At 45.6% G+C, this 25,158-nt stretch overlaps 1 protein-coding gene across 1 annotated transcript; it reads left to right on the forward strand.

Moving 5' to 3' along the window:
• The first annotated feature begins 3 nt into the window (after positions 1-3).
• On the forward strand, positions 4-17,305 carry UNC119 (unc-119 lipid binding chaperone). Its single transcript, XM_054166768.1, has 5 exons — positions 4-199; positions 11,622-11,735; positions 12,640-12,742; positions 14,604-14,776; positions 15,663-17,305. Exons 1-5 carry the CDS (start codon positions 79-81, stop codon positions 15,773-15,775), a joined length of 624 nt encoding a protein of 207 aa, XP_054022743.1. The 5' UTR covers positions 4-78; the 3' UTR covers positions 15,776-17,305.
• The last annotated feature ends 7,853 nt before the right edge of the window (positions 17,306-25,158 follow it).

Genomic DNA, 25,158 nt, shown 5'->3' on the forward strand with positions numbered 1-25,158 from the left:
GCGGCGGGGCTGGTGGCGGAGCACAGCGGGGCCAGGGCCGCTCACACCGGCGGCAGCAGCAGCGGCGGCGGCGGGGCCATGAAGGTGAAGAAGAGCGGCGGAGCCGGGGCGGCGGCGGCAGCTCGTACCGAGGAGGAGCTGGGCCGGAAGGCGCTCATCGGGCCCGACGATGTGCTGGGGCTGCAGCGGGTCACCAGCGGTGCGTACTGGCGAGGGAGCTGCCCCGGGACTCGGTGGGGCGCGGAGCGGGGGGGATCCAGGACCGGCTTGCGGCGGCAGCAGGAGATGGGGAACACATCCCCCTTGGGACTGGCGAGCAGAGGAGGAAACTGGTTTGGGGATGCTACCTCAGGGGACAGGATCCTCCTCGGTGCTACCTCTGGGGTCTGGGTGCTATCCAGGCACCGCAGGGGATGGCAAGACCTGAAGCTCAGGTCTGGGGATGCTTCCCCCTAATCCCAGGGATGCACGAGCTGTGGAGCAGTCCCCCACCACCCCCCCGCTCCCGGCAGGATGCCACCCTCTTGTGTCTGTGCCCCTGTGTGCAGGGCTGAGCTAAACTGACCCTATAGCCGTGGGGCTGGGGGCTAGGCTGGATCTGTGGCCAGCAACTTTAGGAGGGCTTCACTGCAGCCCCATCCTGAAAACCCTCTCTGCAGTTTCGCCTTCTTCAATATTGCACTGCTGGTCTTCAGAGCATCCTCAGGGGACATCAGGTGTGGGAGCATGCAGCTGGAAGGTCTGTTGTGCTCGGCAGAGCAGCTCATGTGGGGCTAGACAGCTGTCTTGGACCTGTCGGCGTTGTAGCATGCCAGGCTGGGACAGGGTATATGCCGGCAATGCCCAAGGGTGGTCTGCCCTGCTGCCCACCAAAAAAAGCCTTTTTATATGTCCTGGGTCCTTTGGGTCATCTCTCTGCAGGCAGCAGGTTGAGCAAGGGAAGAAGACTTCTGAGGGGGGGAGGAGGAGGAGGAGGGTGCTGGCCTGAGTGTCCAAACGTGCTCCTCTTCGCCTCAGAGCGCTCTGCAATGTGGCGTTGGAGCAGGGTTTGTGTCACAGGCTGGGGCTGTGCGGCGTGACGAGCCCTGGAGAGGAAGGATGCGGCTGTGAGCGTCGGTGTGCGCTGGCAGCCCTCTCGGCCTCTGCGTGGTGAGCAGGCTGGGAGGAGACCCCTGGGGGGTCTGGGGTGTTTGTCCTCAGGAAGGGGTTATGCAGGCTCCTCTCTGACAGAGGGGCTGCTGTGGCTGGGGTGTCCTTGGGTCCCCTTTTCCAAGCAGAGATGCTCTGCTAGGCTGCATCAGAGTGATTCGCTGCCCAGGCCCAGAAATCTGCCTGTAGCAAGGAGAGCTGTGCAGCAGGCACCGAAGTGTGCTGCCAGGAGGCTTGAGGAGCAGCAGTTAGATGGTGAATCCAAGCGATGGCTCCATGAAACACTTCATGTACGTGCTGCACGGTAGCCTGCGTGTCACTGCCTTTGGCAGTGCTGTCTAGAGGGGCTGCAGGCACCTGGCCACCCTTGCTCCCAGGGCATGCAGACCTGTGGATGGTGCATGGCTCTTGGTAGCCACCTGCATTCCCAAAGCACAGGGAAGGCTGAGCTGGTCACCCTGGCTTCAGGGCCAGGCTGGGGCAGCTGGTTGTCACCTGCTTCTTCCAACCATGGGGCAGTGTGCTCTGGAGCACAGGGAAGATGTGAAATGCATGAAAATGCTTTGCTCTTCTCCTGCTATGAGACTAGCTGGTATGAGGATAGCACAGGAGGTGTGGATGGGTCAGGCCAAACAAGAATCAGGTCCTGTGATGAGCTGTGGGTAATGTCTGCACTTGGGAACTGCTTGCATGTCCTGCTGGCTATGTGGGAGCTAGCAAATGTGCTCTGCACCTGAAATCCTCAGTGTGTGTTTAGGGATACAGGTATACAATACATCCACATTGGGCATATTGTATTTTATGACCAAGGAATGTGTTGCAGCACCCCTTATCAAGCCTGGTTTTGCAGCTGGTGAGTTTAGCACAGAGAGGAAAGATACAGGAATATTTTACTGATCCTCAACATCTAATGATTATTTGGGACATTCCGTGGCCTTTACTCATTTCCACGTGCCACAGCAAGCTCCTAAAAACAGAGTGCCAAAAATACCACTGTGAAAAGTGTTCCAGTTGTCTGATCTGAGCAGAGGGTGCTGCAGGGAGGGGGAAGGACCAGACTGTGGGAGAGAAGTTCAGCCCCAGCCCCAACCTTTCCCTTGAAGATGCTGAGTTGGGGCAGACATGATGCCTTGCTTCAGCAGTTCTGTCTTTTGATGACTGAAGTTTTGGTGCTCCAGATAGTTTGAAACTACAGGGTGAGTTGGTAGCAGGGTTGCAGCAGAAATGTCTTCCTGGCCTGGATGTCCTTTGGTGTTCCAGATGGAGCATAATCTACCTTTATCCAAACTCATGGGCCAGTAACATGGTAGCTCACACTGTTGAGAGACCTCTGTTAAGCTGTGAGCTGATCAGAGACCTGGGCACATTTTAATGTTGCTTCAGCAGACAAAGCCCAGGATGAGCCATGTTAGAAGAGAGCTTGGTTCTGCAGGAACGTGTGTTTGAGAAATGCTTACACCACGAGTAGCCTGTGTGTTTCTGCTTGTGTAGGAAAAGGTAGAATCCTGGCTACTTGATGGAGTCCAGTATGGATCCAGTTACAGAAGGGACTCCTTGGCACAGCTGCCTGTGGTATCAGGGCACTGTGTCACACCTTGCTGCCCTGCATTTGCCTGTGGTGTGCTGATCTTGCAGATGCTCTTTTGGAACTTTTGGATCTTGTCATTTTATGCTTGCTCTGCCTGTGGTGGAACTCCTCAATGCTTCCTGATGCACTGGGCAAACCTGCTTGCCTTTGGAACCAAACTGCTGCTTACGGTTGCTCCCTGTTGAGCAGGCAGCATGCAAGCAGGCTCTTAGCCCCACTCTGGCACTGGGGACTAGGAAAACCCCTTGCTTTTGCATCAGGAAGCACAGCTGGGCTTTGCTCTTTCAACAGGTACAGCTGATAAATGAGCAAATGTGAAATAGCTCAGGCTGGGAGGGTGGAGATACAGGATGTGGCTCTGTGGCAAAAGCACACTTAGTGCTAACCTAGAGAAACCCTGTCTGTAACCAGCCAGGAGAGCCAGCTGGGCTCTGCTTTTAATGTGCTTCTAATAAGCTTAAAGGGCGAGTTGTGCAAACTGTCCTGCATTTGCTGCATCCTTTCAATGTGAAATTCTCTAGCAGCTCCAGGGCCATAATATTTTTGGGCACTGGGATCCAGTCTGATGGATCTGGGGTGGAATTGTTTGGTTGGAAAAGATCTTGAAGATCATTGAGTCCAACCATTATCCAACTCTACCAAGTCTGATGCTAAACCATGTCACTCAACACCACATCTCTATGACTTTTAAGTACCTCTGTCTGGGCCTTTTGGCTGGGCTCCAGCAGGATTAGGTATAAGGTGCATGAACCATTTTCATTGCAATTAGCAAGATTTGTCACTTGCTCACATGAGTGCAGTTACAAAAAAGAGGAAAAACCTTAGGACATGATTAACTTTGGATTAGCAAAGGAGTGGGGCAGAGCTCAGTTCAAATTGCAATTAATTACTCAAGCAGCCAGAGGATTGGAGGAGTCCATATGCAGTTATTGGGATGTTGGTGTCTGTGAATGCCATGTCCTGCCTTTTGGAGCCATCTGAGGACCTGAAGACTCTCGTCCCCAGGCACTGTCCCTCCTGTCTTTGACCATGCTGCATCTCACAGCTTTGCTGGCTCATGCTGCGTGACCCCCATGTTAGCTGCAGGGCAAGGTTAATTCAAGCACAGCTTTATTTTTTGCCTCCCTCTTTGGGGTTAGACTCATCAGTGCTCAGCAGAAAGATGATGCTGCGCCCCCCATAATGCCACCCCTTTTGCCATGTGCAGCGGTGCCAGGCTTCCAACAGATATGGAATGAAAGGCAAGCTTCAGCTTCTAAGACTAGCCTGCCTGTTGTAGCTACAGGTGCCTGTACAGTTTGTCTGGAATACTAAATCAAAGCTGCTGTTAGTGAGGTTTATTCTAAAGCTGATTTTAATCATTTTGGCAAACCCAAAGGGTTAAACAATTGATTACATACTTGGAGACAATTACAAAACAAAACCTAGAAATAAGGAGCACAGACTTAATCATTTCTGAAACTAATCTCTTCCCCAAGCTGTCATTGAGGATTTCTGAGACTTCTTTTAGCAGCTTTATCTAAAGGCCAGCTTGGCAGAGGGCTGCCTCAATGGGTCGATCAGGACAGACCCTTCCTGGATGACTTTCATACCAGGTTCCCTGTAGGGCCCAAATCAACCTTCCAAGCCACTCCTGGACCATGACTGTCCTTTCCTTCCTCAAGCAGTTGGGAAAATGTCTTGTATTAGGAGCTCTGATTAGCTGGGGGTGTTTATGAGAAAGTTAGGAAGTCACTGTTGAGAGTTGTCCAGGGCTGTGGTGTGTGGATATACAGAGTTCTTGCTGCGGAGCTGTGTCAAGCTGCTCTCACCGTGACTCTTTTCCTCACCATGTACATTATGAACCTTCTCAAGGCTTTGTGAGAAAGCACAGCTCATAGTGTTTGTAGATGAAGGGTTTGTTTTTTAGTGGTCTCGCAGTACAATATGGGCTGTTCACATTTCTAGGGCAGCACACATGGTGTGTGTGTAGCTCAGAGTGTTGGTCTGGCAGCTGGGGGGGGTTCTTCCTTCTGCTGTTCCTGATGGAAATGGCAAAGGTAAGAAGAAATCTGGAGGAGTCAGTCTGGGGATTTGGCCAGAGCCTGATTGCTTTGGCTTAGTCCTGTGTAAGAGCGAAGGGAACTGACTTTGTTCGTGTTGTGCACATAGTTTCAGACTTAGAGTGCAAACAGCATGAACAAGGGGGGCGGGAAAGAGTGTTTGGATGCCTTAGGGATGAGGGAAGAGCAGCTCCATCCTTCCTTAACAAGGCCTGGAGGGCTGTGATCAAATGAATTGTGAGAGAGGGAAGTCTGGAAAGCTCTAGCTAAAACAATATTAAAGACAAGCAGGCTGCCACAAAAAGCAGAACCTGTGTGATGGGACTTGGTGTGCAGTGTGGCAAGGCAGACTGCCAGGTGGGCACATGTTGTACAGGCTGTGGGCACCTTTGTGACTGCCCCAGCTCGGTGACTGCTAGGATGCATGCCTCTGCTTCATTCACAGTGGTGATCACTGAGTATGCTGCTGCAGAAGAACTCTCATCAGATCCTCCTGGTGTGAGGTCTTTCCTCTGGGACATTCACAGTAGAATCATAGAATTGTCTTTGTTGGAAAAGACCTCTATGATCATCATATCCAACCATCAACCTAACACCACTGTGGCCATGAAACTATGTCCCAAAGCGCCATGTTCAATCGTTTTTGAACACCGCCAGGGATGCTGACTCCACTGCTTCCCTGGGCAGCCTGTTCCAATCCCTGACCACCTGTTCAGTAGAGAATTTCTTCCAAATATCCAACTTAAACCTCTCCAGTTACAATTTCAGGCCATTTCTTCTTGTTCTATCACTACATACTAGGGAGAAGAGACTGACCCTCACCTCACTATACTCTCTTTTCAGGAAGTTATAGTGAGCAAGAAGGTCTCTCCTCAGACTTCTCTTCACCAGACTAAGCAACCCTGGTTCCCTCAGCTGCTCCTCAGAAGACTTATTCTATAGACCCTTCACCAGCTTCATTGTGCTTCTCTGGATGTGCTCCAGCAACTCAATGTCCTTTTTGTAGTGAAGGGCCAGTACCCTGCCACTGTGCTGAGGGCTGCAGGTGTCCCCCTACCCATTGGTCTCCACTGGCTTTGCTTATCCAACTCATGGCTTTAGAAATGGAGCATGTCCTGGCTGGCTTAGCTTGTTTCTCTGCTCTTTTCTTTACACAACTTGAACTGCTAAGGTAAAGGGCAGGCGAAATGGTTTAGTTCTTTAATTGGACCCCGTCTGTCTAAGCAGGCATATCGATACCTGAACCCTGCCCTGCCTTGCCCTCCAGGTCTTGTACTCTGTCCTGCGTCAGCACTATGGATCTTCAGGGGTTCATGCTATTTTTGCTTGCTTCCTCCTGAGACTCTTCAATCTGATAATCTCCTAATCTCCAGCTCCTAGCAATTCCTCTGCAGTTGTCTTAGTGTTGTACCTGGCTTATGTCTTGGGAGTTGTCTTCAAAATAGCTTCTGACCTTGCTGGCTAATGCGTGTTTAGAAATAGGCCTGCATAGCTCCAGCAGCCTTCTCACTCCTCAGATTATTGCCTCTGTTAAGGAGAGCTGTCCCTGTTACAAACCACTGCTGCTGCATCAGTTTCTTGTACAGCATCCTCCTGACTGATGCTCATTTTCCTGACCAGATTTGGTTTTCTTCTTGCCTCGGATACACTTTGCTTTCCTTTGCAGACTATTAAAGCCTTAAAATAGGAGATGCCCAATCTGAGTTTAGATGCTCTGGTAAGCACCATGGAAATATCTGTAGAGCCTGTGAGGGGGGCCACGTGCTTTCTCCTCGTTGCAGAGAAGGAGAGAGGCTCTTGATAGGAGCATAAGAAGTGGTGCTTGGTGGAGTGGTTGCAAAGGAAATGTGAAAATACAGGATCAACTTCTAGCTTCCTGTGATGAGGATCAAACACCTAATCTCATCCATTGGATAGCTGAAATAACAGGAAGAGGGCAGGAGGAGAAAGTGCCTTCATGAGCTTTCTTCTTGTGCTATCCAGCAATGTACTAGCCCTCACCTTTCGTGCTCCTCTGTAATGACAGCTTGCTAAAATACATGGCTGGAAACATGCACCTGGGTTCACAGTGTACCATTGCTCACAGGAGAATAGGCAGTGCTTGCTGGCATTGTCTGAGCTGTTTTGCTGGTTTCTTTTGCAATCTGGGTTGTTCTAGGGCGGGGAAGAAAGTTACTTGAGTGAGAACTGGTTCTTCTCCGGATTGGACAGCGGAGGTACCACCTCAGAACTGTAAACGGGGAATGAGCATCCACAGTTCCTGGTAACAACACTAGAGGCCTCTTCCTGAGTGCCTTGCCACAGATTGCTCTTTGGGTTTCTCTTTTAATTGCTTTTTCATACAGAGGCAATAGGACAATTCATGAAGGGCTCCATTGTGGCAGACTCAGGAAGTCCATCACCTCTGCCGCTTCCTGACAGCACCACAGTGTTGCTAGTTGTGCTTTTAGACTCTTCAAAAACATGAAAAAGAAAGAAAATGTCTCTAGTGGTGGTGAGCTGCAGATCTTTGGACATGATGCAGGGAAGGAAGCTGCAGAGGCACCAGAAGGAAAATTGCAAGTGAGCAGTAGCTGCCAACACCAGGTCTGGGCAAGTTGCAGGAGTTGGCTTTTTGCTTTGAGAACAGATTCAACCCAGTAGTTGAGCTCTTGCTGGGAGGAGTTTGGGCATGGTGGTCTGGGATAGGGCGATTCACTGGGCTTTGGAAGGAGTAGGAAATGCTTCTTTCCTGTGAATTGTTTGTGCACTGTTTAATGTAGATACTTCTGGCCAAAAGCCCATCTGTGGGTTTCCTAAGGCAGTGCTGATGTGTCCATGCCTTGCTCAGAGTGTGCTCTCTGCCAGCCCTGAATCAGAGGAGTTCTGATCATTATTATTTGGTTATTAACAGGGAAACGACACAGCCTGCTTCAGGGGAAGCTAAGCAAATGAGAAGACTGTTTTGTCCTGAGAGACCAAGCCTACCTTTCTTCTAATGAGCCACTTCACCCAACAGAGGCTTGAGCTGTCTTATGTCTTCCAGCAGATTGAGGGAGGTTCTTCTCCCCCTCTACTCTGCCTTGGTGAGACCTCACCTGGAATATAGCATCCAGTTCTGGGCTTCCCAGTTCAGGAAGGATAGGGATCTGCTGGAGAGAGGCCAAGGGAGGGCTACAAGGATGATGAAGGGACTGGAGCTCTGCCTTGTGAGGAGAGGCTGAGAGCCCTGGGGCTTTTTAGTCTGGAGAAGAGAAGATTGAGAGAGGGGATTTAACAAATGTTTATAAATATCTGAGAGCTGGGGGACAGGCTCTGCTCACTTGCACCCTGGGATAGGACAAAAGGCAATGGATATAAACACGAGGAGGAACTTCTTCACTGTAGAGAGTTACAGTGCACTGGAGCAGACTGCCCAGAGAGGTTGTGGAGTCTCCTTCTCTGGAGACTTTCAAGACCCCTCTGGATGTGTTCCTGTGCAACCTGTGCTGGATTCTATGGTCCTGCTCTGGCAGGGGGGGTTGGACTTGACGATCTTCAGAGGTCCCTTCCAACCCCTAATATCCCGTCAGCCTGTGATCCTGTAACTGAAGTGGACATGAATGCTGCCTCCATTCCCCAAATGGTGGTGGTGACTTGGGCTAACGAAAGCAGATGATACATTTGAGTGCGTCACGGCAGTGTGGGCAACTGGGCCCTTCAGTAATTTAAAAATAAGTGTGTCTAGGATGAGATTAGCAAACCTGACAGTGCTCAGCTAAGCACACAAGTCTCTGCCAATTGCAAGCAGCCCATTCCCAATAAGACCTGCCAGCGTAGCCGCAGGCTTCTGTTATGTATGGGGGGAAAAAAAACAGCATGTGGCTGCTGTGATTGATTTTTGAGCAGGAATTGCAGCAAGCAAATGTGATGCAGGCTGAGAGGAATATGTGTGCCTCCTTTCTTTTTCCTGCTAGGAGACTGGGCACTGCCAGAGGAAGAAAAACCACTTGATTGCAGCAGTACTCTGGCAGCTAATCTTCCCAGATGTCATCCACTTAGATACTGGCATTTTTTGGTTTTAAATTATTTTTTTTTTCTCCCCTTTTTAATTTAAAAAAATATTGAAAATATTTTTGGTCCAAAAAGAGTTGGAAAATATAGTGCAGAGGTGAAAATCTCAATGAGCCTGATGGGGATTCTGCCTGGGGTTTACTCCTCTTTGGTGGCTCTGCTTGGCTCTCTTCTCCTCCAGATGAGTCATGGACACCGTTACTGCAGCAACGCTGCTGCCAAGGAGGGGGATAAAGCTGTTGCCATGGTGCTGCATGGGCAGGAATTCTGCAGGAGGAAAAACACTTAATAATTAACTTGCAGAGAAACCCGGCTTCAGACTTTGCCTGCGTGCTCTGGGGAAGGTGTCCCCAGCTCCCAGGCGACCACCAGGCTGTGCTGGTACGGCCTCTTGCCTTCGTGGAGAGCAGGGTGTGAAGGTCCAAGCACAGCCATGGGCTGAAGAAGGAGAAGCTGGAGCTGTGGGAAGCTGCTCCTGCTTTTGTCAGTCTGTTTTGCATGGGGCTGCTTGGAGCCAGGAACTTGTGGGATGGGTTAAGAATTTGGACTGGCTGTTGTGCTAGAACCTAAAATCATTGTGTAATTGTAGGACATGTACCTGAGGATTACTAAATGGTGAGGCTTAAGGCCAGGGCTTGGTTTAAATTTCTGTCTCATCTCCTTGGCTACTGCTAGAGACAGAAAAGAAGATTTTGTGCAGTTTTTAGGCTATTTCTTCCAACAGTAGATTTCTTATGGTAGTAAAAAGGTTGAGCTTTTGTCTTGTTCTTGCTGTTAATGTGGGTACTGGTGGTGTTTTTACTTTGTGCTGTGTAGGTAGGGAAGGGAAACCTCTCTGCTGAATGCCAGAGATGCTTTGAACATGGTCCTCTCTCTTAAAGCCCATTCCTTTGAGCATTCACCATATGGTGGTGGTGATGGAGAGCAGCAGAACCCTACAGAGAGCATGTTTAACACCTTGTACTATTGAACATTTGGACACTTCTCCACGTTAAGGAGATTTGCAAAGAATAAGGACTTCTAGGTCAGTGCAGGTGTCTAGTTTGTGCTCAGCTGCACCTAGCAGCAACCTTCCAGAGTGCTGACTCCAGCCAGCTTTGTCTCTTGCTATAGAGACACCTGATTTCATAGAATACAATCACAGAATCATTAAGGTTGGAAAAGACCTCTAAGATCATGAAGTCCAGCCCTCAACCTAACACCACCATGCCCACTAAAGCATGTCCTGAAGTGCCACGTCTAAACATTTTTTGAACGCTTCCAGGGATGGTGACTTCCACCTCCTCCCTGGGCAGCCTGTTTCAATGCCTCACCATCTAGTAATTTTTTCCCCAATATCCAACCTAAATCTCCCCTGGTGCAACTTGAGGCTGTTTCCTCTTGCTCTATCGCCAGTTACCTGGGAGACTAACCCTCACCTCACTACAACCTCCCTTCAGGTAGTTGTAGAGAGCAAGAAGGTCTCCCCTCAGCCTCCTTTTCTCCAGGTTAAACAATCCCAGTTCCCTCAGCTGCTCCTCAGACTTGTTCTCTAGGCTGTTCACCAGCTTTGTTGTCCTCCTCTGTCATTACAGACTCCAGCATGAGGGTCTTGCTGTCTGGTAGTTGCAATGCATGGTGTTTGGGATGTTCTCTAACTACACCGCAGCAATCTTTTATTAACTCCTTAACTATGGGATGTGCAAACCACTGCCCATGAGCTATAACCCCCAGCTATATGTAGGTACCAGAGCTGTTATACTGGTACTGGAGTAGGGGTTGTAATGGGCAGGTGTGGTCTTGGAGTACACAGTAACTTGTTTTCATAGTCAATGAATAAGCCTTAGGTGGATGGATGCATTTGAATTTTAGAAACAGGAAAGCAGACAGCAATAAATTATTAGTTCAGCCTAATGACAGGAATTAGCAGCTGAGAAAGGGCTTAGAATTAGAATGTTAAAATACTACTTTCTCCACAGAACCTCCAAAACAAGTCTCCTACACCATGCACAGTTCAAAAGCTAGCCCAGCATGCATTCATACACCATTTAGTTAGGTTTGTCAGCATAAAGTAAGTTACTGGAGCTGCTCTCAATCCATGCTTGTGTGTGCAGTCAAGTGAAGTGCCATTGCCCTTTTCCAGAGAGGAGCTTGATGCCCAAGGCATGAAGCTGTCTTGAGGGCACAGCAAGGCTGAAACAGTCACTTTTCCCCAGAGAGGCCAACTCTGATGGGAGCAGGGAAAGGCTCTCTTCCCAGACTGGTTTCCTAATACAGGGAAAGGCTTCAACACCATCTTCAGCATTGAGTTAAAAAAAAATAATCCTTGCATGGGACAATCATCAGTGGTGGGAAGAGGCCATCCTTTGTTGGAGAGCTGGAGATACAGGGGAGGTGGCTCAGGGAGGACACTCCTGTTCCAGTTACGTGCAGTTGGCTTAGTGCTCCCAAAGCTGCTTAGCATTCGTGTTCTGCCAGAGGGCAGTTTTTAAAACAGGCAAAGCCTCTTACACTGAAAAGGGCAGGATTTGGTGGAGGTGCTGACTATTCTCAGTACCCTGAAGGGAAATGGCTGCAGAAGATGCTGGCACAGGGTTGGGAAAAGGTGATGACCTCCCAGTGCTGGGGGAGAGAAGCCTTTTCCCTGTCCTGTCCAAGCAGGGTGGCATAAGCATTGAGAACCGAGCCTGTCTTCATATATATCAGTTTTGGATCAAACCCAGTGGAGATGCATTTGGGCTGCTTTTACTGCTGCTCATGGCCTCCAAAGGATAGCTCAAAATTCCTGGTAGTTCTGGGCAGCTTTCATTCAAGTTTGCTTTCCTCTGCAGATTATTTGTGCACTCCAGAGGAAAATGTTTACAAGATAGACTTCACCAGGTTCAAAATCCGGGACATGGAATCTGGCACAGTCTTGTTTGAAATCACCAAACCAGCAGCTTCAGGTGAGTGCACACACAAAATGCTCTGTCATGAACAAACAAATGCCAGCAGCTGCTTCCTTTTGCCTTCCCCACTCCTTTCATTCAATACATTTCCCCACAATTGCAGATGCTGTCAAGTGCAAGAGGGCTGGAGGCCCAGCAGAAATAATATTCAGGTGTCCTCTGTAGCAGGACAGGGAAGAGAACTCCTTACTGCTGTGTTCTTACAACTGCCATCTGCGATGTGAAAGGACAGATGGATGTTGTAAACAGAAGCAGAGGAGGAGGAGATCACTGTGTGTTTGTTCCTTGGCTGTTCATCAGCTAGGAGTCCCCCCATACATAGTTTAACTGTTAGTCTAACATCTTTCACTCAGGAGTCAGGAGAATTGGATTTCCTAAAAGGAGAGACTTTGTCAGTTGTGCAAATTGGGCAAACTGAAAAATTTGCTAATTTAGAGCTCTTCACATGTAACCATGTACCACTGTTGCCAGTGGTAATAAAAACCCAGGGCAACTGTTCTCATCCTGATCAAGCAGATAAATCTTCCCCACCTCACTGCAGGTGAGAGGAAGTTTTCTGTAGCTTATTGCTAGCAGCTCAGACATGCTGGGCGAAATGGCTTGTTCAGAGTCATGCTGCCATCCTGAATCAGAGATGTGAGCAGTAAGTCACCTCAGAAGATGAGGAGTGTATCAAACCACAGGTGTCAGAGTACTGCCACCTTGCAGTACTCTGTCTCTGAGTGACCAGCAGTGAATGCCTTAGAGAGTCTAGGAAGAGAGTAAGCACATCTCGAGGTGTTCTCAGAATGCTTTCCTAGCTTCCCAGCCTCCATACTGTACAGCTGCAAGTATTTCCACAGAGTTTCTGTTTCTCAGATGGCTGTGACAGAGCCTTGCTTTGTGCTTTGCACTTTTCCAGAGCGTGAACACAATGACAAGAAGGACATTGACCCCAATGCTGGGCGGTTTGTACGTTACCAGTTTACTCCAGCTTTTCTTAGACTCCGGCAAGTGGGAGCCACGTAAGTAGAGGCTGCTCCTAGGCTACTTTTCCTAGCACAGGAAACAACTGAAATCTTCTTAAAACAATGTCTTTTGCTTGCTGATCCTGTCAGGAAGTTGACTTAGTGAGAATATTTTGCTGTTCTGAGGATCACCAAACATCTTTGCTGGATGCTTTACTTTCTCCATCCCTTCAGCTTGCTTATTTACCTCAGGAATAGGGATGGAGCTGAAGAGATTAATGCTAAAAGGGACAAAATAAGGTGTACAGAATATCCAGGTATCCCAGCTATTTTCTGCACATTAAAGTTTGTTTGTGAGAGGCCCTGCCAGCTTTGGAAGATTTATCTGCAGCTTTCCACACTGCATTCCCCCCCAAAAAACATTAATCCATAGACGTGTGTGAGATGGTGAAGTCACACTTTATGCACCAGAATGGACTTTGACTTGTCTGTCTTCGGTAAACCACACCAAAATGTGACACCCAAAGTATCTTCCTGTAAAGCTTTAGGCCAAAGGTATTGCTACTGGAATGCAGGTGACAGAATGTATTGTTTCTTTAGTCAAAGCTAATAGTAATTACTACTAACTACATTATTACTGTTAACTGATTATTGCTCCTAACTTCAGATTTCTCTGCAGTTAAACAACATGCATCAGGAGGTGCAATTTTCAGCTTGTATTTTCTCTTCTTGCCCTCCAAAGAGCAGGCTGGTGGGCTGCTTTGTCCTCACTGGAGATTTTAGGAGGATATTGGGTCATGTTGTGTCAGATTCTTTGTTGCCTTTGTTTTTTCTTTACATTGTCTGAAGTTTAAATTAGTAGATCTAATCAAGAGCTTTATGCCTGTTGCTATTATGTCGTTAAGTCCATAATGGTATAATGGAGCAGCAGTTGTAGTTTCCATCACAAACCTCTTTGTTTCAGGTGTATAGAAATCGTTAGTTTGGGGTCAGGTTGGAGTGCAGTTTGATTAGAGCCCTTCAGCAGTAAGTGTGTCCTTCCCAAAAACTGATGGACAGTAGCCTTGTTTAAAAGAAAAAAGAAGAAGGGGGGGTGGGGGGGAGAGAAAAGGTATTTTGGAGAGCTTGATTAAAATTCAGCATTTGGTTATGATGCAAAAGAATGAAAATTTGTTGTCAGAGAACACATGCAGAGCAAGGCTGCATGGTGCTGCTTCCTGCCAGGTTTTGGATCATTTGGTTTTGGAAGAGAAGTTAAAGTATCAATAAGTACCTCCCTGGCTGCTATTTGGTTAAATATGGTAAAATGGTAAATACCCAACTTTTGATTTGAGCCAAACTAATAACTGTGTCTTTCTGGCTTACTTATATTGTATGTAGCTAATACCGATCTTTATTTACGTAAGAGAAACTTGAATACAGTGGTGGTTGAAATTTGTTCCTCTTTACCACTTACAAAGAAGGAACAGAAGAGGGACCATTTTCTGTAGAAGAGGGACCATTTTCTGTAGAAGAGGGACCATTTTCTGTAGTTCTGCCTTTGTTTTACTACCCACCAGAAGAATTAAAAGAACTTGAGTGAAAATCCGATACGGCAAGGAAGGTGCAGTGAGTGATCTAGTGAAGTGCTTATCCAGTATAGGAGGATCTTTCCTTCAGTGAAGAGTTGAAAGTTGCAAAGTTGTCTTGCATGTCTCTTCTTTTGGGTAAAAAGAATCAAAATAAGGTATGATCTATGAGTTGTGATGCTAAGCTGTGTCCCTGTAGCACGCTTGGAGAAAAAGAGGCAATGGTAACTTGGTCAGTACCATTGCTTGACATGGTGTGCCTTCTTTTTTCAGCAGAGCTCTCTTTCAGGAATGGCTGCAAATCTTGTTTGAGGGAGAGAGCTCATTTCAGTCTTCTCCTTCTTTTCCAGGGTGGAATTCACAGTAGGGGACAAGCCCATCAATAACTTCCGCATGATCGAGAGGCACTATTTCCGGGATCAGTTGCTGAAGAGTTTTGATTTTGAATTTGGGTTCTGCATCCCCAGCAGTAAAAACACTTGTGAGCACATCTACGAGTTTCCCCAGCTCTCTGAGGATCTCAGTAAGCTCTCTCTTTGCTTATGGGGTTACCACACGGTGATGTCAGTCTAAAGGGTTTCGAGAAAGCCCTTTCTTAAATGCTGTCTGTAGAAAGTTGGGGAGGGTGGAATCCTTCCAGGAGGTTTTGTGTTTGTGGTAATACAGATTTCATTTTCTAGTAGCATGTCTCTTGTCACCTACTAAGCAATTGCTTTTTTTTTTTCCTGAACCCATAAAAGGGAAGATTCAGTGTTGGGGAGCAAAAGATAATTGTGTTATAAAACAACCCAAAAAAAACCCCCCAACCCCCCAGGATTAAAAGCCATTGAGTAAATGGATGACTTAAATGTTATGTTCTATTTTAATGTTTGATGTGCTCTATTGATAGCTTGGAAGCTTTCAGTTTTAGTACAGATATAACTTTTATTTTCTCTCCTCTCTCCCAAGACACAGCAGCAGGAGTACTAAATCTGAGTGATCTTCTATTCTCTACGACCCCTAATCACCTATTTCAGCACTGATTCTGCAGTCTGTGGAACATGCAGTGCGGCACTGCTGTGCACTCACTGTCATGCCAGAACAAATTTCTCTGGAGTTCACTTGTTTATGACTTTTTTTTTTAAACCAGACCAACCCCCACACTCTAGTCTGCTGCTGTTTTGAGCTTAGGTGGGGGCACTACACCTACACTTTGTGTGGTGCCTTCTGTCTGGATTATGTTTGAGTGCTTTAAAATACTGTCAACAAATGGTTTGGGCAGGTTCCTGTTTTAGGTTTTTTTCCTCTTCAGAGTTTGCTGCTGTCTGAGCAATGCTGTTAAAGGTAACGGAAGCTCAGGGCAGAGTGCTGCCCCAGCAGGGGCTTCTCTGTGACATGATTAATTATTGTTTTCCTTTTCACCCCCGCAGTTCGGGAGATGATCCTTCACCCCTACGAGACACAGTCGGACAGTTTCTACTTTGTAGACAACAAGCTGGTGATGCACAACAAGGCAGATTATTCCTACAGTGGAGGACCTTAAGCACACAGGATGGACAGCCAACCTGCGCTGGCCTTCCCTTCCTATTGAAGTCGTCAGGGATACCAACACCTTCAGTTCCGTTGCCTACAATGTCGAGTGGAGAAGGACCAAACCAAGGACTCCTGGCCACAGTAGGAGTTTCATGACTAAACTTGTCAGTCTTGTCTTTGCTGAGCTCTGAAGCAGACCCAGATCTTCAGAACTTTTAAGCGGTTCTACGATGCTAAATGATCTTTGGATACCACTTCCCTAAGTCCTTCAAGCGTCTGCTCTGAAAATAGCCTTGTGGGACCTGAGCATTCTGCCCAAATTCTGCGGATCAGTGTTCTTGCCCTCCAGTATCTTTTAGGACGTGATTGCTTTCTGAGAGAAGAGTCTGAGAAACCACCAGAGTGGATGGATGCAAATGCAGAGCTTTCTTTGTGTCTCTCTGTGAATCCTTCAAAGGCATGGCCAATTTAACTTGTACATCCAGCTGAAAGTGTCGAGCCTAACATTTCACAAAAGCAAGTTTCATCTTTAGATTAGCTCTCTAAATAAGTGTCTCCTCCTTTAGTTTTGTTCCTTCCATGTCATGCTCTGTTTAATCTTGGGAACGTTGAAACTCGCAGTGAAGACCAGTAAGTAGTTCAGGGACAGAGCTGGTACTGTCCTTTTACATTTCAGATGAAGGCAAAGTTGCTTTGAGGGTCTAGGAACTTTCCATTAATTTCAGTATTTGCAAACTGATTGCAGAATAATCAGGATAAGTGGAGGGATTTTAGCTTTATTTAACATTTTAACATAGCTAACATCCAGCCTGTTCATGCTCTGTATTTTGCATGTCTCTTTAATCTCTGCTCAACCCTAACATAAGGGCTTTGGCGCTGCTTTGTAGAGCAAGGCTTTCATTTCTCTAGGGCAGCTGGAGAGTGTAGAATTTCCAGTTTTCCTTTTCTATCTGAAATTGAAGGATTGTTTTTTTCCCTTGTTAAAAACTTTTCATGTCAGATATTAATGGAGGTGAAACAGTAAGTCAGATAATGTAGGACTTCAAGGCTCAGCTTAAAGCTTTCTCTTCAGACGCCGTTAGAAGCCGAAGACCAATTTTGGCCAAGTTTCTCAGAGTGTGCTTCTTAGGAAGACAGAAGCACAGAGAAGTAGCAATATCAAAAAGAGCAATCTAGTGTATGCAAAACAAAAACCTGAGAGGGCTGGGTGGGGCAGCTTCTTGTCATGAAACCCTTACTCTAAAGGTCAGCTTGCTGATACTTTGAGAAAACAAAAAATAAAGTAAAAAAACAAAAAGGCAGTTGCAGTTTGTAGATATTTCTATAAATACTTGGTGTCTCCATGTCTAATTCTGTGAGTTGAAGTGGAACATTGTATGTTAGCCTCAGATAGGTGTGATTGTAATAACTTTGGTAAACTAACCATTGTCAGTCATGCTGAACATCTTTCTAGTTCACAGCCCGAGTCAAACAGAACTACAAATGGTTCCAAACCGTGGCCCTCTGCCTAGGCTCAGGGTGGGTGGTTGTGGGGGGGGTTGAAAATTTCCCCCCCCCCCCCCAACATTGTGCTCTTGTGCTTTCACTTGGGGTTGTGCTCACTATTAAATGTGCTACCATTTGTGCTAGGCTTGGCTTCCTGTGCTGCTGGAAGAGGATTTCATTTTCTAAAGACAATGCAACGAGCTTAGGTTACAGCACAGAGCTTTTTTTCCCCCCTAAGACTGATAGCTGAGAAAGGACGTGAAGTTCACTGCTTTTCCACAATAGTACCTTGTAGGCATTCTTGTCACAATGAGACTTGTATTTATCACTATTTTATTTTAGATTTTTTTTTTGTCTCCAGCATATTAAATCATACAATTAGCCTGCAGCTGACTTAATCTTCTTGAGACTTACAAAGAATTTCTTCTTCATTATTTGTACAATTTTTTGATCTACTGATCATCAAGTTTTAGAGCACAGTAATTACTAAAGGTGAAAACAGTTTCAAAAAGTTTAAGTAATTCCCCCTCTCTTCTTTTCCTTTTCCTTTTTTTTCCCCCTCCCATCAGAGCTGTTGAGCTGTCTGGATATTCAATGACATTTTGCACGTTTAAGTATTTAGGAATTGTGTTCCAGCTTTTGAAGGAGAAAATAGGACCTGTTTCTAACACTGCCAGGTCACCACTCAAGCATGTCCTTCAGCATCACATCTGCATGGTCTTTTAACACTCCCAGGGATGGAGGCTCCCATCATTGCCCTGGGCAGCCTGTTCCAAGGCTTGATAATCCTTTTGGATAAGAAATTTTTCCTAAAGTTCAACCTAAACCTCCCCTGGTGCAACTTGAGGCCATTTCCTCTTATCCTGTTGCTTCTTATTTGGGAGAAGAGGCCAACCCCCATCTTGCTACAACCTCCTTTCAGGGAGCTGTATGCAGCGATGAGGTCTCCCTTCACCCTCCTTTTCTCCAGGATAAACAACCCCAGTTCCCTCAGCTGCTCTTCACAAGACTTGTGCTTTAGACCTTACACCAGCTTTGTTGCTCTTCTCTGGACATGCTCCAGCACCTCAATGCCCTTCTTGTAGTAAGGTTCCCAGGATTCTATGATTTAAAGACAGAAGAGAGGGTATTTATGGCTAGCACCCTATGCAGGTTTCTTGGGGGTATCTTCCAACACTCACCTACTGTTCATAATAATCATTGCTGTCCACAATAATCACTTCTGTGCATAAGACTTCCTAGCAATGGTCTTTCCTGGGACTGCCAGCCATCTATTTCACAATGATGTATGTTTCAAACAGAAATGATATCTGGGTATACTCTGGTATGAGCACTCCTCGTGCTTTGGTGCAGTTTATGACACTGAGGATCCTCTCTGTCCAGCATATCCTTGTCAGCTGATCTGAAATGCTCCTGAATGTGTTTTGTTTTGTTTTTAATTCTACCTCCTTTTGACTTCAGAAGTAAGAATAAGAATATTACTATGGAATATTCTTATTCCATAAGAATATTACTGTGATCCACAGAAACTTGAGTGGCAGGCATGCCCCTCTGAAAAAGGGCCTAGAGAAAACTTCCCTTGTTCCCCACAGCACAGCCTGTTGTTAAATGGATTTTCTGACGCTGCATTTTTTACAGTAGGGTTGAGGTTAACTGTAGAGAATGAGCTCTCCAGTATGGGTCTCCTGGATACTGCTAACCACTCTGTGGGTAGTAATTTCAGGCTAACAGAAAATTTAATTTAAATCATATAGGAGATGTTTTCCTGGGTGAATTTGAGGTCTTCTATTATTAGGAGTACTTCAAACCAGAAATAAACATCAGACGTTTTCAATAAGATGCATTTCAACCCATTTTAGCTGTAGCTTTTTTTTTTGGTGTGGGGAATGTTAGGGTTTTTTGTTTTTTTTTTTTCACAAGTCCCCACAGTTGAACAAGTGAAACCAAGGCAAATGACACAGCTTTCTGTGGGAAGTGTTAAGGAAGGTGCTTTGTTCTCTATTCCACTGCAACAGTTACCACTGTTGCCTGTTTCACCTGGGAACAGATTGTTTGCATTTCTTTAAGGTCGTCTACATCCACAGTATTTACAAACATGTTCAAGGAAGAGGTTCCATTCCTTTCCTGCTGTGTGTGGGGATGAAACATTGTATTGTTGCATGTAAACAGCACTGGAAGAGTGTTTTCCTCAAACCCTCTTGCAGAACAGCTGCTGTTCTGATGCCACTTCTGTCCATGTTTGCATTAAAGCCATGTGCAAGATTTGGTGGTAAAGACCTTGCGTTGTACAGCACTGAACAGCTTTCATCTCAAAATAGAATAGAGTAGAATGGAATAAACCAGGTTGGAAGAGACCTTCAAGATGATTGTGTCCAACCTATCATCCAACACCGCCTGATCAACTAAACCATGCAACCAAGCACCCTATCAAGTCTCCTCCTAACCACCTCCAATGATGGTGACTCCACCACCTCCCCAGGCAGCCCATTCCAATCTCAGAAGGAGCTGAGAGCTCTTGGGTCAGTTGTAAAATGAAACCCACATTATTTCCCCCCCTCCCCCCCCCCCCCTTAAATTGACAGCTAATGCTTAATATAAACCAGTTGAAAATCAGCTCTTAACAGCATTATTCACAGAAGAATTTGCTGGTCTCCTTGACTAGGTAATATTTAGTATTTTAATATTAATCTGTATTTGGTTTACTTTGGAAATTCATCTCCAAAATCAATGAATAATGGCTCTGGGGAAAAACAAATAATAATAATTCTTGTGTTTATGTCTTTGGTCTCATTTTAAGCTGCATTTGGTCTCATTTTAAACTGCATTTGAATTAGCACTGCAGCTCTCTTTTAAGGAGCCAGTCTGGAAATTCGGGATCTGACTTTCTGAAAGCAAAAGAAAACATCTAAAAGCTACCCCAGATTATCTGCTAATAACGACTAGCTGTTTCCTGCCATGAGACAGGATTAGATGTGTACTTTACAGAGGGAATTAATCTTGGAAAAAGAAACTAAGTCTCTGTGACTGCTAAGGGTGACGTAATTTTTTTCTGAGAGACAAGGAAATGATAACTCAACACATTCTTTCAGTTTTCTCAGCCTTGGGTTCCTTGAAATGTCAGGTTTCTGAAAGAGAAGCAGCAGCGTGTGGGTAACTGCCATGCTGATGCTCCAGTAATTCACAGACTTTATTGGCAGGGGGAGAACAATTCATTTGGAAAATGAACACATCAAATGTTAAGCATGGTTTAAATTCTAGAAACTTTGCTCTCAGATCCGTGGCTAAAGCCAGCGTTGCTTCTGTGAACATAGCCTTTCTGTTCTGATGTTTATGCAGTAACTGGATAATCCACTCGCCCTGACTCAGAAGAATTTGGGGTTTTTTTAAGCTGTAGAAAGTCTCTTCAGGTTTGCAAGCCAGGTGTTGAGGGTTAGTTAGGACCAGGGGGAATGGAAAAAATACAGAAATGGGTAGATTCAGATTGGATGTTAGGAAGAAGTTCTTCCCCATGAGGGTGATGAGACACTGGGACAGATTGCCCAGGGGGGTGGTAGAAGCCGCATCCCTGGAGGTTTTTAAGGCTGGACTGGATGCGGCTATGAGCAACCTGGTCTAGTGTGAGGTGTCCCTGCCCATAGCAGGGGGGTTGGAACTGCATGATCCTTGAGGTTCCTTCTAACCCTGACAATTCTGTGATTCTTGCTCATTCCCTCTCTCTCTGTCTTGGTTTTGAGCAGGTCAGTAAAATTATTCTGTTTTCCACCTCTGTCCTCCAGTTGAGTGTCACTTCAAAACCTTGTGTGGCATGTCCAGGTGGCGGTGGCTATGTGTGAAATATTACAGGCCACCAAGACCCAAAGTCCTTCACTTTAAGCACACAGACTGTGCAAGTGTATTGAGAAGCAGTGCTAGATGTTGACCCATAAAAAAAACCCCAGAAATTCCAATTTTCATGATAAAAATTAAAGGGAACTCTTACTTGTGCAAAGATTATTTGGAGGCTATTTAAGGTTAGAAAATGCTAATATCCAGCTCTTGTACTTAATAAGTATTATAAAAATGTTCTATTAATTATTCATGACCTGGAAAAGAAAATCTAACAGCTCAATTTTAATTAGATCTGGTTAGGAATGAAACTATAGAGATTATTTCTGTCCCTTATGGGGGGGTGTGGGAGAGCAGCTCCAGCTGTGTGTATTGCACAAAAGTTAGAAGGGTTACATGTGCTGACTGGGGAGGTAAATGTTATCTTTGGGCAAAAATGAGGGAGGGGGATAAAGACAGGAATGGAGTTAATTTCAGGTAGTGACAACCAAGAGCTTTGAGACCATGGGGAGTGTAAATGCTTTTTCTCTTGAGTTTGAGATGGGTAGTGGCTTCTGTTAGCAGTTCCTTCCTATACCCTTGGTGCGGGCATGCCCTGGGATGATACAAATGTCTCATCAGATCCAAAACCTCAGCGATGGTTCCTATCAATTTTTTGTTCTACCCATGGAAATCTGCTTGAGGAGTGTGATGCTCTGGGCCTGAAGCTGCAGCTCTGCTGTTCTCTAAATGCCAGGACAGGCTGGCTAAGCAGGTGGCATGGTGTGTTTGTGTATCTGTCCATGGGCTGTAGTTCACTGCCTCCCTAGAACCACTGTGTTAATGCCTACTGTGACGTCTGCTTGTGTCTTAACGCTACACTGAGCAAACCTGTTTGAATGTGACATTGACTTCTCTTTTGGGTATAGAATCAGGATTGTCTGTATTAAAATGTATTTATATTAAAAAGAAAAAAATAATCTATTTTTTGTGGAAGGAGAGTAGGCTTCTAGTTCATAATCCATTGGGGAAATGTTAGAAACATTTATATCGAGTTCATTTCTAATTCTTTGTATCTTGTTCACTACCTGATTCGTTTCCTAGAAGAACATCCACTGTGGCCCATTCAGTGGCAATGCAATGCACTGTCATGCAGAGAATCTGGTTTTCAGAAAACTGAGAGTCTTTTGTTTCCTTTTGGGACAGTAGGAAACTGAGGAGGCTGCCAAGAGAAAAAGGAACCTTGGCACCAGCTCCGCTTCTGTGGCTTTGGCTCCAGTAGCCAGCCTCTTTGACTTGTCTGCAGATAGATCAGTAGTGAGAGCGAAGATGGAGACTTCAGGATAAGGAAAATTAGATGCTACAATTTAGTCTTCCTGTAAGAGGAGAGCAGTAAAATTAATTGATACGAGGATTAAAGAGGGAGTACACTTGCTTAAAATGATTTAATATTGGCAGCTTAGTTGTAAATGTGCATCCTAGGGACTGTGCTTAACTTTTTCCATTACCTTGGAAAATGGTTCCAACCATGTCACTTTCATTAGCAAGTGGTTCTTCTCCTGTAACAAACTGCAAAACTGTAAAAAAACCACCAAAACCCAAACCCAACAAAAACCAAACCACAAACCAACCAAAACTAAATAAATTATTGATCCTAGAAATGAGGGTGATTGTCTCTTTCATTTAAATGTTTCTGTTAGCACATGAAAAATGCTGATTCTCATTTCATCAATCTCTGAACCTCCAGGGGAGGGCCATGGAAATGACTGGGGGGATGGTGGCACATCTCTTCTACAGGGACAGGCTGAAGGAGCTAGAGTTGTTCAGCCTGGAGAAGAGGAGGCACCAAATAGCAGCCTCCCAGTACCTGAAGGAAGCCTACAAGAAGGTTGCAGAGGGATGGTTTGCAAAGGCCTGCAGGGATAGGATGAGGGACAGTGGTTTGAAATGAGAGAAGAGTAGATTTAGGTTGGATGTTAGGAAGTTCTTTACCATGAGGACAGTAGAACGCTGGAACAGGTTGCTCAGGGAGGTAGCTGAGGCCCTGTCCTTGGAGATAATCAAGGTCAGGCTTGACAGGACTCTGGGCAACCTGATCTAATGGAGGATCACAGTACATTAGAAGTTGGAAGGGACCTCCAGAGATCATCAGGTCCAACCCCCCTGCCAAAGCAGGATCACCTAAGGTAGCCTGCACAGGAATGCACCTGGGTGGGCTTGGAAAGTCTCCAGATGTAAAGTACATTAACAGAACTTCGGGGCTCCATTGGCGACAGTTATGCAGCAGGTTGTGCTTCTGAAACCTCTGCCAGCTGTGCTGTGGAGAATCCATGCTGGAGATGAATGTGACACCTGGAATTGCTGTCTCTGCCATACTGACTGGAAGTGAAACATCTGCTCAGACCAAAGGGAGCTGTGTTAGGGTAACTCCATCTGATGGTTTTGATACTTTAGTCAAATATTCCTGGGAATATCTCCATGCAGCTCAGAGGAAAAGAGGTAGGATGTGTTTGTTTGAACATACCTGCTGCAACCCATTTTGATTCCTCAGAATTACTGGGATGCTTTAGCAATGCAGTAACTATCACAGCAATTACTGTGTACTGGAACTTGCAGAAGAAGTGTGGTAAGAGCAGGCTTTAACTTTTGGACCATTACTTGGAGCTGCATGAAATACCTGCACTGAGTTCTGCAATAAGGTGATGAGCTGTGCACAGGTTCATAACCCGATTATTGTTTCAGGTGTCACTCATGGGGAGTCTGCAATGAAGATAACACCCATGGGCTGACATCAGTTCTCTTGCAGGCTCTTCTAAACCAGAGGACAGTTTCTGGGTTTGCCTGTACAGGTTGTCTGTGGTTAGATGTTCTCTCCTGATTACATTTACTCTCAGAATTACCTGAACAACTGGAAGCATCAGAGCCATTTTCTCAGAATTCTTGAAAGGACTAGATGCTGATTTCACTGAATACCTGAACAGAAGAGATAGTAAAATCAGCAGTAATAACTCCAGTCTCTCTGATTTTGATGCTCAAGTATAATTACCTGGACTGGGTGAGAAACTTCTGATGCTGAGGAGAACCTTGACAAGAAAAAATTATTCAAAAGCCAATTTCCTAGTGTTACATGCCTGCCAAAAATGCACTGCACTGCCAATGCTTTTTCATTTTTCTTCCCTTAGCTACCATTCCAGTCTCATTTATTAATAAATATGCCAAATCATCCCAGAGATTTTCTGTACCTCTCCTCAGCTTCTTATTTCTCATGCCATTTGCCAGCTGCTCAGCTATTGTGGCAATCCTTACCGTGTTTGCATCACGCCTCTAATTCCTTTGTCATTGTTCAAGGGCATTCATCTCTCTGTGACTTGCATTCCCCTAACATTTGCTAACTGTGGCAAGAACAATTCTCAGCCTTACCCTGTTCTGAGTTCCCCAGCGTGTGCCTTGAAGACAATATATCTTCTTTTTGAAGACCAATATATCTTCTTTTTAAAGACCCTCTCAGAGGTTACAGAAGTCTGTCACTGCACGCTGGGGTAAACCAAGAGGTTTATTCTACCTATTTAAGCCCACAAAAAGGAGTCATTGCTTAATTGAGATAGTGTTTTTTTTCTTCCTTAACCAGTGCTGTACAAGAACTTAAAATAGGAGGTGAAATCATGCTGGATACTGTATTTTAATTAAAACTACAAAGAGAATTTAGGTAGGTAGAAGCATAATTGCAGCTGGATGATTCCCAGCCATTATTTTGAAGGCTGACATGGGACCTTAAATGACAAAGGCCTGGTTTATTTAATAATAATTAATTACTCTAGAAGAGGGTGTAGACCATGTTAATGAAGCTTGCACCTGAAAGTAATTTGTAGCAAGAAATAAAAACAGGCAGGGAGGTTACAAACAGCAAGACAGAAAACAGATCACGAAATTGGCTTTACAAAGGATGTTAGCACTTGCAGGAAAGGTTTCTAAACGCTTTGGGTTCTTCCCTTCCTGCTGAAGGAGAGAATGAATCAGAGGAGGGGGAAGAGCAAACTGGGTGTTTCATAATCTTTATAGTTTAGGCAAAAAGAGTAGAGTATACTTACTCTTCTCTGCAAAGAA

The sequence above is a fragment of the Dryobates pubescens genome, chromosome 13 (assembly GCF_014839835.1).
Source record: "Dryobates pubescens isolate bDryPub1 chromosome 13, bDryPub1.pri, whole genome shotgun sequence".
Classification (NCBI taxonomy): Eukaryota; Metazoa; Chordata; class Aves; order Piciformes; family Picidae; genus Dryobates; species Dryobates pubescens.

Excerpts from the sequence above, each read along its gene's own strand:
- UNC119 (XM_054166768.1), top strand. The coding sequence starts at position 79 with ATGAAGGTGAAGAAGAGCGGCGGAGCCGGGGCGGCGGCGGCAGCTCGT. Across the intron at positions 200-11,621 it reads GCTGCAGCGGGTCACCAGCG|ATTATTTGTGCACTCCAGAG; the intron begins GTGCGTACTGGC and ends TTTCCTCTGCAG. Across the intron at positions 12,743-14,603 it reads CTCCGGCAAGTGGGAGCCAC|GGTGGAATTCACAGTAGGGG; the intron begins GTAAGTAGAGGC and ends CTTCTTTTCCAG.